At 41.3% G+C, this 12,343-nt stretch overlaps 3 protein-coding genes across 6 annotated transcripts in view; all 3 read right to left on the reverse strand.

The window, feature by feature from the left end:
• Nucleotides 1-735: 735 nt before the first annotated feature.
• Nucleotides 736-1,754, reverse strand: ifitm1 (interferon induced transmembrane protein 1). Its single transcript, XM_029153906.2, has 2 exons — nt 1,491-1,754; nt 736-1,073 (listed from the first exon to the last, which is right to left on the reverse strand). The coding sequence occupies exons 1-2, from the start codon at nt 1,704-1,706 to the stop codon at nt 897-899; spliced, it is 393 nt and encodes a 130-aa protein (XP_029009739.1). The 5' UTR covers nt 1,707-1,754; the 3' UTR covers nt 736-896.
• Nucleotides 1,755-3,802: 2,048 nt separating this feature from the next.
• cat (catalase) lies at nt 3,803-9,835 on the reverse strand. 2 transcript variants are annotated; one of them, XM_029153887.3, is made up of 13 exons: nt 9,602-9,835; nt 8,905-9,076; nt 8,622-8,732; nt 8,337-8,467; nt 8,014-8,118; nt 7,744-7,869; nt 7,470-7,661; nt 7,170-7,322; nt 6,896-7,034; nt 6,557-6,687; nt 5,910-6,017; nt 4,840-4,923; nt 3,803-4,535 (listed from the first exon to the last, which is right to left on the reverse strand). In XM_029153887.3, the coding sequence occupies exons 1-13, from the start codon at nt 9,713-9,715 to the stop codon at nt 4,470-4,472; spliced, it is 1,632 nt and encodes a 543-aa protein (XP_029009720.1). In that variant the 5' UTR covers nt 9,716-9,835; the 3' UTR covers nt 3,803-4,469. The 2 variants fall into 2 exon arrangements, with proteins under 2 accessions (XP_029009720.1, XP_029009721.1); XM_029153888.3 differs by having other exon boundaries at nt 9,650-9,834.
• Nucleotides 9,836-10,211: 376 nt separating this feature from the next.
• Nucleotides 10,212-12,343, reverse strand: part of syt12 (synaptotagmin XII) — a 10,829-nt gene continuing 8,697 nt past the window's right edge. For all 3 annotated transcript variants that reach the window (XM_029153890.3, XM_029153891.3, XM_029153889.3), the window contains 2 exons: nt 12,309-12,343; nt 10,212-11,957 (listed from right to left, as the gene is read on the reverse strand). The exon at nt 12,309-12,343 is cut by the window's right edge and continues 99 nt beyond it. In XM_029153890.3, the coding sequence (XP_029009723.1) occupies nt 11,784-11,957; nt 12,309-12,343 (209 nt within the window). In that variant the 3' untranslated portion in view covers nt 10,212-11,783. The remainder of the gene's footprint in view (nt 11,958-12,308) is intronic.

Raw genomic sequence — 12,343 nt, forward strand, 5'->3', positions numbered from 1 at the left:
ATGAAAGTGATACAGTAACAGTAACAAACAGAAACATGCTCATTTGACATTACTGATTTACTTTATTTGTGTAATTAGAGTGAGAGTGACACAGGTCCATCCTCAGCATTCTTCCTCTGATACCACAGCTCCTTTCTAGGTATTCAGGCCTTCTCTGAATTCACAGCCATCTCATTTTGCTAACATTTTCTCAGATGTTTATATATATTATATTGTTTCCACTTTCTTACTGTAGCTTCATGTTGTGACTGATCTGCTTTTGGCCTTCGTAGTTGTTGACAATGTGACTATTAAAAGCTGGTAAACACGTTACAGTCAAAGTCGTTTTGGGTGTGTTTGTACATCTGGCCTCTATTTGAGTCGTAAGAAAGGATTTCTTATCACTATCATGTACTAAAAACTCAAGCAGTCACATTTTCTGCCACGTTACAGATGTTTTATTTCAAATTAAATATACTATGAGGGCAGACATGGTTGGTTGGTTCATCACTGAAGCTGACAATCATAAACTGAACCACTGGGGGCTTTTCAGGCTGATTAGCAACCCCATATGGTCCCACCTGCCTTTACAGGCCTCCAGCTGGGTAACGCACAGGAGTCATTGCTTTCAGCTCAGGTTTTCTTCAGAGTGAAAGGCGTCTTAAAGGTGTTAACTTCCTTTTAAACTGTCTGTTTTTTCCAACATTGTGCGTCTGTGTGGCGCAAGTTAGGGTTGGTAAAGAAAGACAGGAAATGTGCAAAGGGAGGAAGACATTTATGGCATCCAGCGTTCGGTCACCGTGAAGGGCAGATTCACGTTTACAGAGAAGTAATTCAAAAATACAAAGCTTTTCATTTGAGAATGAGACAATAAAATGATGCCAGGCACAGACGCAGGCACCTCCACCATTATACATTTAATATCTGTATCTAGGATATGCATTGGCTGCGCTGACAGAAATAGAAATGATTGTAATAATGAAAATGAAGAAGCCGACGGCAGCCAAGATGGTTGATGCGATGTTCAGCTGGCGAGCAGTGGCGGCGTAAGTCTTTGCACCCTGAATGTCTCCAAGCATCTTCCGGTCTCTGGCCTGAAAAACACATAGTCATGTCACAATGTTGAGGAAACAGTTGTAATACAAAACATTTGTTAAAAACATATGTTGCCTTTTTCATCTATTTCACATTTGTTTTAAAGTACCAAAAATTCAGGGTTTTAAAAATCTAACTTTTAGCATGTTGAATAATATTTTATTCATTTTATTTATTAGGTCTCGCTTGTTTAAACACAATCATTGTTTTCTACCTAAAACTAAATAAATCAAGGAGCCCTTAGCACATTTTTATTTCCTCTGACAATAAATTTGTCTTTCCTAGCTTTACTCTATTATTATTCATTTACTTGTACTTACTATTTATTTATTTGTAAATTAGCTGTGCAGGATGCTCATTTTGTCGAAGTAAAAATGTTTTAAAAGAAATATAACAACTACTGCATATAAACCAACCTTGATGGAATAGATGAGCGCTGCCAGTCCGAGGCAGCAAGGGTTTGAGTAGACGAAGCAGAAGAGGGACCAGATGATGTGGTCCTTGGGAGGCTCCGCGGGCACATTCACCGTGGTGTACTGAACCAGTGCCGGAGCTCCAGGTTGCCCAGGGAGCCCGTCCTGCCTCACCGCCTGCAGCGGGGCCGCCTCGGCGGGGTAGTAGGCGGGATTCATCGCTGGCAGCTCAGACGAGATTGAAGTGGAGAAACGTATGAGCAAAAGATTTCACTGCAGCGGCTTCCCTTTGAAGGGGTTTGGAGGTTGGTACAGGATTTTTTTTTTTACCCAACGCCGATAAGAAAAACAAGTCGACCACAGTACTGTTAAGCTGAGCGGGTAAGAATTCCCCTTCCACTCACACTTTGCATTGTTCGTTGCATACAGTATGATTTGAGCAGATACCTTTGCATGTTCAAACATTCAGAATGAATCAGAGTTACACTGTTGTGGAAACTGTATGTGAAGTCCAGTTTAGAGCATTAAAACTTGGCTCAAGAAACCTGATGGCACCATACTCTACAAAATTGATTCTTTGTCTTCTTTGGGTTTTGATTGAGCACACATCACAATTATTGTAGCGTCATATGATGGTGTAAAAATGGCCAGTTGTGACCTCAGACATTGTAACAGCTAGTTTGCACACATCTCACAAGTTGATTGAGATTCATATTGCACATCTTTGCACCATGCCCCTTTTCTTTTACTGAGGATGTGGAGCAGCTTTTTAGAGCATGCAGGAGATGACACCACTATCTGACAGCACCCAGATTTTATCTCCTGGTATAAAGGTAATCTACATATGTTTGGGGTTTCAGGATTTTCTTAGATTCAAACATCGGTATATCATAAAGAGCTCTGAATGATATACACAGTTCATTTTTCAAAGTCTTGACAAGTTTTTAGGCAATCATTCGTAGAGCTGGACCATTTGGGCTAAACTCAGCCGCACTAATGAAAACACAGGTTCAAAATGCCAGTTTGTATTCAACACAGACAGTATAAATAAATACTAATCACTTTTTGTAGTAAATGATCCAAATTGTGAATATGTACACAAGCCTTTGCTAAGACCTCTTTAACAGGAAATTTACATTAAAACAGAAGCTCTCTATAGCTCAAGGGCTTAGTGCAAACAAAGCAAATCAGGGTCACGTCACAGCAGCCAAATCTCTTAATTCCTTGTGTTGTGTGGCCTGTATTTGTGCGTTTCATTTGTCTTTGGTCAGAACAGAAAAATAATGAGAAGAATGATAACAATTGAGTACAATTGAGCCCAGGGTCAAGATGTTGTAGAATAAGGCACTTGCGCCATGGGGTCGAGCAGCATTCAGATCTCCAGCTAACTTCAGATCTCTGGCCTGGGAAAAGCAAAGAATATTGATTTTAACGGTGGAAAAAAGTATTAGATTAGAAGAAACTCATTCATAGAATAATAGCAGTGATAAAAAGCTTATATGTATCTACAAAATGGAAATTCTGTGGAATGACAAAGTCCCAAAAAGCTCTTGATTTATAATTGCATACAAGTTGGAGAGATACTGCACATGAACTAACCTTGACAGAATAGATGAGGGCAGCCAGTCCAGAGCAGAAGGGGTTCAAGTACACAAAGCTGCAGAGGGACCAGACGATGTGATCTCTGGGGAGTTTAACGGGAACATTCACAGAGGAATGAACCACAGGGGCACATCACACCTCACCTGCAATGGGTCAGTCCAACCCAGTTAACCTGCAGGATTCATGAGCGCCAGCTCTGCAGTAGTGAAGAAAGGGGCTCCACTCTAGCTACTGGTTTCCTTTTGAAGGGTTTTAAAGGCACAAGCCACTAAATCTAAATTAAGCCATCCTCAGATGTGACGACACACAATGTTAGTACACGTTTCAATAATGATATCATAGATGGATAGATACTGTAGATATGTGTGTGCACAAACACGTATACAGCAAATACTGTTGAAAACATAAGTCATGGCAATTTGTTTGAGATTCAGAATAAATTATAAATATAACGCCCACACACACAAAGTGAGGACCTTCCTAGCCCTTAAACACCACAACTTAAAAGGCAGACATCTAACCCTTGCTCCAATCCTAACTAAAGCTTTAATCACATCTTAACCCAGGCCTTTAAAGAAGTGAGGACCGGCCAAAATGTCCTCACGTTGGTGGAAAAGGTAAGGAAGGTATGTTTTTATCTTATTAGTCTGATGAAAGTACAAGTACACACACACACACCCACATTCAGTTGGTTGAATAACAATAAACATAAATGATGTTTGATGCTAATACTTTTAATGCAGGCACTAAATAAGCGTCACAACTTTGATTGTTAATTAAAAAAGTTACAATCATGTAATTGTCATTTCAGAAAAAGATTACCAACAACAGCAGGAGACACATTTACAGAGTTCAGGGTCTTTGACAGAACAACAGTGACTTTTATGCAGTTTATAAAAAAAGGCACAAAAGTGTTGTGTATTGAAGACATCCCATTGATTCAGCACAAAACATGCAGCTACTCATCATACTGCAAGTTGAAATTACATGTAATTATCTTTAACCCCAGAAAGAGCTATGAAGTCATAAACTCAGATCTTTCAGTAGCTTGAGCCCACGTTCTTTAAGCAGTAATTTGATATAACTGGTTAGCTTAGTTTCAGCTATGACAGCATTGTACACACACCTGCTGCTTGTACTAAATGACATTTGGGCTTAATGGAATTAGATTTAATTGTGGTTTGTATTTGTAGTTTTGGTTTTAACAGAGATCATGAGATGTTTGAAAAAAAAAAAACAAAAACAAAAAAAACCCAAAACACTACACTGCTAGTATTTTAATTTAGTCACAGATTGTTACTGAAGCCTCGTCTTACTTGTAGCAGTTGGACATTACACAAGTGCATTTGTTCTCTGTTCGGCTGCCCTCGTAGAAAGACTTCACATTTTAGAGGATGCAGCGATGGCAGAAGGTCCTGGACGGCGGTAAACACTCACAGATGGGTTCTGACAAAGTGTGGGTGAGAGGAACGGAGAGGTGGGTGAGCTGTTTTAATGCACACCAATGAAGAACTAAAAGCATGCACACTAATTTCCTGAGTTTAAATTCTTAAATTTGATCTGACATACGGTTTAAACATTGGAACAATTGTGTTTCAGAGGGGTGAGTCTGAGACAAATGCAACAAGCTAACAAAAAGTCCCAAAACTTACTTTAGCATTTTTGAGCAAAATTCCTTTTGCATCTACTCAAATCAGGACATTTCAAACCAAGTGTGGCATTTTATAACCTTATTGGTATGTGTCCTTACCTTCTGGGCCTCTGCGTTGTACTTGTTGAGAAGGGTCTGGACCCTATTTCCATAGTCTGGATGGACAGCCTTCAAGGTTTCAACCTGTAACAACCCCATTGTGTCATACGTCACTCAGGATTTAGCAATACTGCAATCAGAACAGGAAAGTTGGTGGTTTGTTCGGCTACTGCATGTCAAAATAGTTACCTCACCAAAACAAGAAGTTAATGAAAGACTTTAAATACACTTAATACATTTGGATGATTTGAATGACGTGCTTATGTATTGTGGGAGCCTGGAAAAAGCTGCAACCGTTGCGTGGGCTGGTGTAGTTTGACACCATTTCCCTCTGTGCCAACGGAATGACTGTAGCTGACCACAGCACACAAACAAGTGGCTTTTTAACGTGCTTTTGCAGAAAGCCACAGGACCAAGCGTGGCTCAGAACAGCTGACACCGATAGTGGGGGAGCAACATGTAAAAACATTTAACGCGTTTCACTACTATTGTATTTATCAAAAACGATGGATTCTCTCCACCAGCAGCAGCAAGCAACAAATACAGCAACCAACAAAAATAAAAAACCTCAGCCCCGTAGCTACGTATCACAGGTAGGTTTGGCACAATCTAACTAAATTAAACTGGTTTCTTGTGGTCTGGATGGCGACGCAGTAGATGTATGAGGGAACAATCCGGTTTAAGCAACACATATGCTTTGTCTGTCCCCTGACAGAGGCTGCTCAGGGATTTATTTCCACCACTCGTTACCAGTTTACACTACTTGCATTTATGAAAACCTGTTTAGATCATATATTATGATAATAATAAATAAATAATCAGCAAAATGTGTATGAGGTGAAATGAAAAATCAAACAAACACTTTTTTTCAGTACCGCAATTTCTTGAGTACATGCAACAAGTACATGTGGTGTATCATTTAACAGCCTGTGGTTTAATCTAGTACAAATTGTGAATTTGCCCACAAGTTCATATGTTTCAAGAAACCTTTAGTGACAGCTCATCCATGCAGTGCAACACTTATATAGCATGTGAAAATATAAAACGATACAGTGACACAATGAACTGACCATGCGTTGCTGTATGAAGAGCTGGGCCCCCTTCAGGGCCCCCGCCATGTTCTGGCAAAGTCTCTGGCGCTCCTCTTCACTCAGCACCTGGGTGTAGAAGGTGCGAACCTGCAACCAAACCAAAAGACAAGATGGCAAACTGAAATACTGGAGCTCATCTAAACAAAATTCATTCAAGTGCATTTTACTGGGGCTGATGTTTATAAAAAGGAACAGTACATAACGCGTCCTGTCCATCAATGCATTTTAAGTTGCTGTAGAAATTATATTTGCCTACTATATTTTCCTACTTGACCCAGTGAATGATCTTATTTGAATTAAGATTTTTAGTTGTAAATACTATCACAATATACAGCCAAAAAAAAAAGAAATTAAATACTGCCCACCAAAGTACAGAAGCAAAATACAAATACTGTATATGTAAAACACTGATTACTGTTTTACATATTTATATTAAATTGTTTTCAACTTTATCTTTATGATAATAAAACTGGAAAAAAGACACATGTTTTCACTTTCAAAGAAAAATTGAGCAGCAAATCTGCTGTTAAAACTTATTATTACAATAACCCCTTGCAAAATTAAGTGAGGAATCTAAGTTCAAACTTTACCAATGTGGCCTAAACCTTTAGTGACTGTATCTTTACCTGTGTGACATTATCTTCATCAGCGCTATTATAACGGGTGACATCAGGAGATACCCTGAATTTAGACTCCAAACAGCGAGGCTGGTTCTCTGGAGCGCTGAAGCTGTTAGGATAGTAGTTTGGAGCGCCACCTTCAGGCAAGATTCAAAACATTCCTATTTTAGTAACAGCTTGATGAAACAGGAAAAAAAGAGAGATTTTAAACACCAGAACTCAAATAAGTTGAATTTATTATGTTATATTATGTTATGTTCTAGTTTAGCCTTCAGCTGCTTAAAAAAAAGACAGATAAGCATTGGCATCTGTCTCTGTTATCACATTAGCCTGACTCTGACCTACCTTGGTTGTCAGACATGCACATTGGACCATCACGCTGGTAGTTGGCCACACGGGTCCTGTAGGGACAGTTTACAGGGATCTGCAGGTAGTTGGCTCCCAGCCGGTGTCGATGGGTGTCTGGGTAGGAGAAGAGACGTCCCTGAAGACAGACATGAGCATCGTCACTGAGGCTTTATACACTCAGGCAACTGAGAATACTATTTTTGGTAAAAGGAAAGTAAGTAGAATAGTAGCAAAATAATCTTGTCAAAGTTGAAATCCCTTGCCGTATTACCTGCAGCATCTTGTCAGGACTCGGCTCAATGCCTGGTGGCATGTTGCTGGGGTCAAAGGCCATCTGCTCCACCTCAACAAAGTAGTTGACTGGGTTCCTGTTGAGAACCAGTTTGCCCACAGGGATCAAAGGGTATTCCTTATGTGGCCAAACCTGAGCATGAGAAAAGGGAATGGGTTCATCCAAAATTACTATTTCAATATCCCATTAACGTATACTACAACATGGCAGAAGGTTCCTTTGAAAGTATTTTTACAACTTCAAGCTCATCTGTACCACTGCTGCGGTGGGATGCTGTACCTTTGTAAGGTCGAAAGGGTTGAACTGGAACTTCTCGGCTTGCTCAAAGGTCATGACCTGGATGTAGAAAGTCCAGGAAGGGTAGTTACCATTGGCAATGGCATTGAACAAGTCTCCAATTGCATAATCTGGGTTGGTGGAAGCCAGACGATCTGCCTCCTCCACAGTCAGATTCTTTATCCCTTGATCAGTCTAAGAACATAAAGCATAATTAATCGATAGAACAAACACAGGAGGGACAAAACAGTTAGTGAACCCAACACCTCAAACAGACCTTGTAGTGGAACTTGCAGTAGACAGGTTGTCCTTGAGCATTGACCAGTTTGAAAGTGTGAGAGCCATAGCCATTCATGTGACGGTGGCCGTCGGGCAAACCTCGATCACTAAACAGAAAAGACACCTGCATCGGGGATAAGGATGAGAAGGCACGTCATGAGTCCTGCATTTATCCCAGTGCCCATAACAGTTGATGTGAGTCATCTGGAGAAACACTGAAGTAAATTTGCAATGATGGAACACAGCAGCATCCAACAACAGCAGCTACCTGATGCAGAGATTCAGGCCTCAGGCTCCAGAAGTCCCACACCATGTCGGGGTCTTTCATGTGTGTTTGTGGATTGCGCTTCTGGGTGTGGATAAATGATGGGAACTGTAGGGTTTCAAACACAGGAGACTGATTAGATTCCAAATAAGCAACATTTTTGGGTCAAATGAAGTTACAAGCTGTTCTAGAAATCTGTTTGTTTGGGGGATTCATTAAAATATATTTACAATTGTTCAGTTCTGGTTCATAAATCCCCTACACACACGTATACACACACGTATACACACACGTATACACACACGTATACACACACGTATACACACCAGCATGGCATCCCTGATGAAGAAAATGGGGGTGTTGTTGCCCGTCAGGTCCCAGTTGCCCTCCTCAGTGTAAAACTTCACCGCAAACCCTCTGGGGTCTCGCACTGTGTCCGCTGATCCCGACTCTCCAGCTGGAATATAATTTAATTAAAAAGATGAGGCACACATCGGTGCAGTACTATGTGAAGGTATTGATGAAAGGCGGCTCTGATTAGTCTAAGAAATCCACCGGACGGATAATTTCCTAGTGGAGAAAACTCAACTTGCACGATAGATACGACTCACCCACTGTGGAGAAACGAACAGCAATAGGTGTGGTCTTGCCAACATGCTCAAACACCTTGGCCTTGCAGTAGCGAGTGATGTCATGAGTCACTTCAAAGTAGCCAAAAGCCCCTGCAGGGAAACAAATCATACATTATATATTCTACAGTAATGGTCAGAATTGATTGAATTGCAGTAGTACTATGCAGTAGTACCACCACTACCGTTGTTGTACTTCATTGTTGTAGTATTTTACTGCTTCTACTGAGGTGACACAGCTTGTTACCGTCTGCTCAGTACTCACCTGCACCTTTGGCATGGACCACTCTCTCTGGGATTCGCTCTCGGTCAAAATGTGCCATCTCGTCTGTGAAGACCACATCTTGCACCAGCAGAGGGCCCTTCGGTCCTGCAGTCATCAGGTTGAGCTTGTCTCCGATGGGGTGACCACCCCCTGTGGTCAGGGTCTCTGGCCTCTGTGGAGACAGCACTGGCATTAGCGAAGGAATCCAACAAGACATATAATCATGAACGTTTTTAAAAAGGTGTTCTTGATATTCATGATTCTGAAGTGATGAAGATAAGATCACATTCATGACCACTGTATGCAAAAACACTTTCAAATTGTGCCACGGAATAGAAGATAAACAATGCGAAAATCTACATCATGGGTCTGGGCGTGAATTTCGGGTCAGAGTTACACAAAAAGAGAGGCTTGTTACTCCAGTTATGCAACTGAAGAGGCTGAAGTTCAGCTACAAACTCGTCTCCCGCTGGGACAATGACCTCAACGCTGAATTTCAGTGACACAACACACAGACACGCTCAGTTAGCTAGTGGCTAACAGTTAGCATGAGGGTGCAGAGGCACGCCTGCTGCTCAGTTCCAGGGACAGGTTGCACAGCACTTCCCTTGCTAGCAAGTCTATGCTAACGCTAGCCTAGCTGAAAGCTAGCCCCAGTGTGTGTTAGCTGGATACACGGGATGGAACGACCTCTCACCCATTTAGCCAGAGGCTGCGCAGCAAACACGTCAGACCAAACACAAACCTGAGAGGCTCTGTTCTCCTTCCATATCTTCATCTGATCGCTGGCCTTATCCCTGTTGTCAGCCATCTCGACAAGTGAAACACACGGTGCAAAAAGTGTTACGGAGCAAGACGTTAGCGTTTTGTCCCAAAGCCTGCAAAAATCTTCCTGGACTTTGCTCAACGTGACCACGCCCCCCTCTGCGCCCCCTCTTCTGATTGGCTGAAAGGAGTAAACTGACCTACTTTACAATCAAATAATCCAATCTATTACATTACACAACTCAGACTTTAAACTTTTTGATTGACGTTTGCGAACAAAAATGTACAAAACAATGTCACTATAAACATTAACACGTTTATGCAGGGACTAATAAAATTAAAGCTGTGCTTCATGCTTTCTAACTAATGATGATTGATTTGTTGTATTGCACCAGTAAGATATTTGCAGACAGTGTATGTTACCTGTAATATCGCCATTAACGAACACATATTTCCATCACATCACAAATATTCCAACACATATTTTCATTTTCAGAATCTAGCAGTTCCAGTTCACACAAAACAAACAAGGGGTCAAACTGTCACTGTTGAATTGCTTTTATTTCAAACAGCATTCACACAATACACTGTAATCTTGAGGCACATTCACATCAAGTGCTAAATAACTTCATGCATGATTGAATGTAGGCTACAGTTTGGTTGAACTGAATGCAAATGCTGTTTTCAAATGAAAATATTGCTTTGTTGTTTGGCACAGTAGAAATATTGTCTTTTAAATGACCATCGGTGTGTTATTGTTTTGAAGTGAAGTGAGAAATGTAGAGGATGTCCTGTAAATAAAACAAACAAAAACATTACAATGCCAATGGCTGATGATGCTTTTCGAGTTTGCACATATTTTACATGATAGTTAACATTCAAAAGTTACAACAAAACAGCACTATTGCACAATGTTGAAGATAGAATTAAACCACCTTGACATTCTGATATTTAAAAGACTCCTGTCAGATTGACTCTCTCTTAACTAAAAACACAACTTGTTAGCGTGACAATAACTCACACCTGAAGCTGCAAAGTGGCTATAACTGGTGTCAGCCAGAAAAAAGCAGCTCAATGACAAGTGCTGAAGAGCTTGGGACAAACAGAATATCAAGATGTTTCCTCTAACATAAAATAAACTGTAAACCCATTTAAAGTGGTTAGTACATTTTACATCACACGTTTAGTTCCCAGAGGTGTTTTAATAATAAGCTGCAACAGTAATAATGTTAGATCGAACTTTGGGTGTATTACTATGGAGGAAATGATCTGCACCCAGACTCTGACTGTACACTTTTAAATATGCTGCAACCTGTATTGCATCAATCAGAACGAGTGATGTAAGATGAAGTTTATGCCGATACAGCTAATGTGACCACCCTGCAACAACTGCTACAAATTACAATTATTTCACCTGGATAAGAGGAACCTGGATATCATTCCTTTCAAAAGCACAATAAATACTCAACATACCGAAGCCTCTATAATGCGTCACTCCCATCCTTAACAAATTGCACAAGCGAAACTAGCTTGACTTTACCCGGCTGCTACAAAATCCATTAAGTGTCAATCAATGACTGGATGAAAAGACAAATGAGTGTTTTCCTGAAAGAGAAGAGATTTCACCCCTGCATCCAGTCGGTCACTTTCTAGACAGCTACCACCAGCATAGGCACCATGCAGGGGGGGTCACATCCAATAAGGCTGGGCTTCTTTTAATTAAATGTCCACGTTTCTGATGAGAACCTAGGAGAAGAGAAGAAACATCCGAGTGTCCTCCGATGCCTGACTTTCAAGCCAAAAGAGATGGATGCTAATTTACAGAGCACAGGATTGAACAGTTGCTTTATGAGGGTGATTTGCGATTTGGGCTCCTTCCCGAGCTCATTATGCACCAGTCATCCTGTAGCCAAGTAATAAACACACTATTAATCCAGGGTCAACAGAGGTCAGGCCTTTCAGATTCCTGCAGTACAGAACCACACACACTATCCGACCGGCGATCAACGGTGCAAACTCTTATCTTCCTGAAACAGATGACGGCGCGGCCGAAAGGAACGAGAGGAAGCGTGTTTCACTAAAAACAGGTCGCGTATGTACAGGGAGAGGAATGGCTAGATCCTGCGCAGGGGGTGCCACATGGACACGGGTTTCCTCAGCGTGGCCAGCATCTGGTTCCAGTGGGTGATGCCCATGCCACTGGCCTCGGGGCCGATGATGACGTGGCCCAGGTTCTCGCCGCGGCCGTCGTCCGTGGCCTCGGCCACCGTCACCCTGAGGGAGAGCTCCTGCACACGGAACAACATGTTTACTCAGTCTGCTGCGCAAGCATGACTCAGTGATTTGCTCACGGCCCAGTTTTATGGAGCTCTTTTTGGAGTCAGCTCAGCGAATATGTGTGATAACAACATTTTATTGCTTCTTACACACATTTAATTATATTATTTAATTTCCAAGTAGCCTTTAAAATCACAGACTGATTCAACCAGCAGATGTAATAATATTTATGATGACGAGGTCATGACCACGGAGCTGCCATGATTCTTTGACTCTTATCTTTCCCTTGACCTGACTTGCTTTATGAATTAATATGGTTTGATCTCATCTCCTCCTCATGGTTTGGGGTTGAGTAGAATCACCTGCAGGACGATGGACGGCACCGAGAATATCATGG

The sequence above is a fragment of the Betta splendens genome, chromosome 6 (assembly GCF_900634795.4).
Source record: "Betta splendens chromosome 6, fBetSpl5.4, whole genome shotgun sequence".
In the NCBI taxonomy this organism is placed as follows: domain Eukaryota; kingdom Metazoa; phylum Chordata; class Actinopteri; order Anabantiformes; family Osphronemidae; genus Betta; species Betta splendens.

What these genes read in the sequence shown, in the direction of transcription:
- ifitm1 (XM_029153906.2), bottom strand. Translation starts at nt 1,706, where the DNA reads ATGAATCCCGCCTACTACCCCGCCGAGGCGGCCCCGCTGCAGGCGGTG. An exon ending in CGCTCATCTATTCCATCAAG is followed by an intron (nt 1,074 to 1,490) that starts GTTGGTTTATAT and finishes TGTGTTTTTCAG; the next exon opens with GCCAGAGACCGGAAGATGCT.
- cat (XM_029153887.3), bottom strand. Translation starts at nt 9,715, where the DNA reads ATGGCTGACAACAGGGATAAGGCCAGCGATCAGATGAAGATATGGAAG. An exon ending in GGCCTGAATCTCTGCATCAG is followed by an intron (nt 7,870 to 8,013) that starts GTAGCTGCTGTT and finishes TCCCCGATGCAG; the next exon opens with GTGTCTTTTCTGTTTAGTGA. An exon ending in ACAACGCAGAGGCCCAGAAG is followed by an intron (nt 4,536 to 4,839) that starts GTAAGGACACAT and finishes ACACTTTGTCAG; the next exon opens with AACCCATCTGTGAGTGTTTA.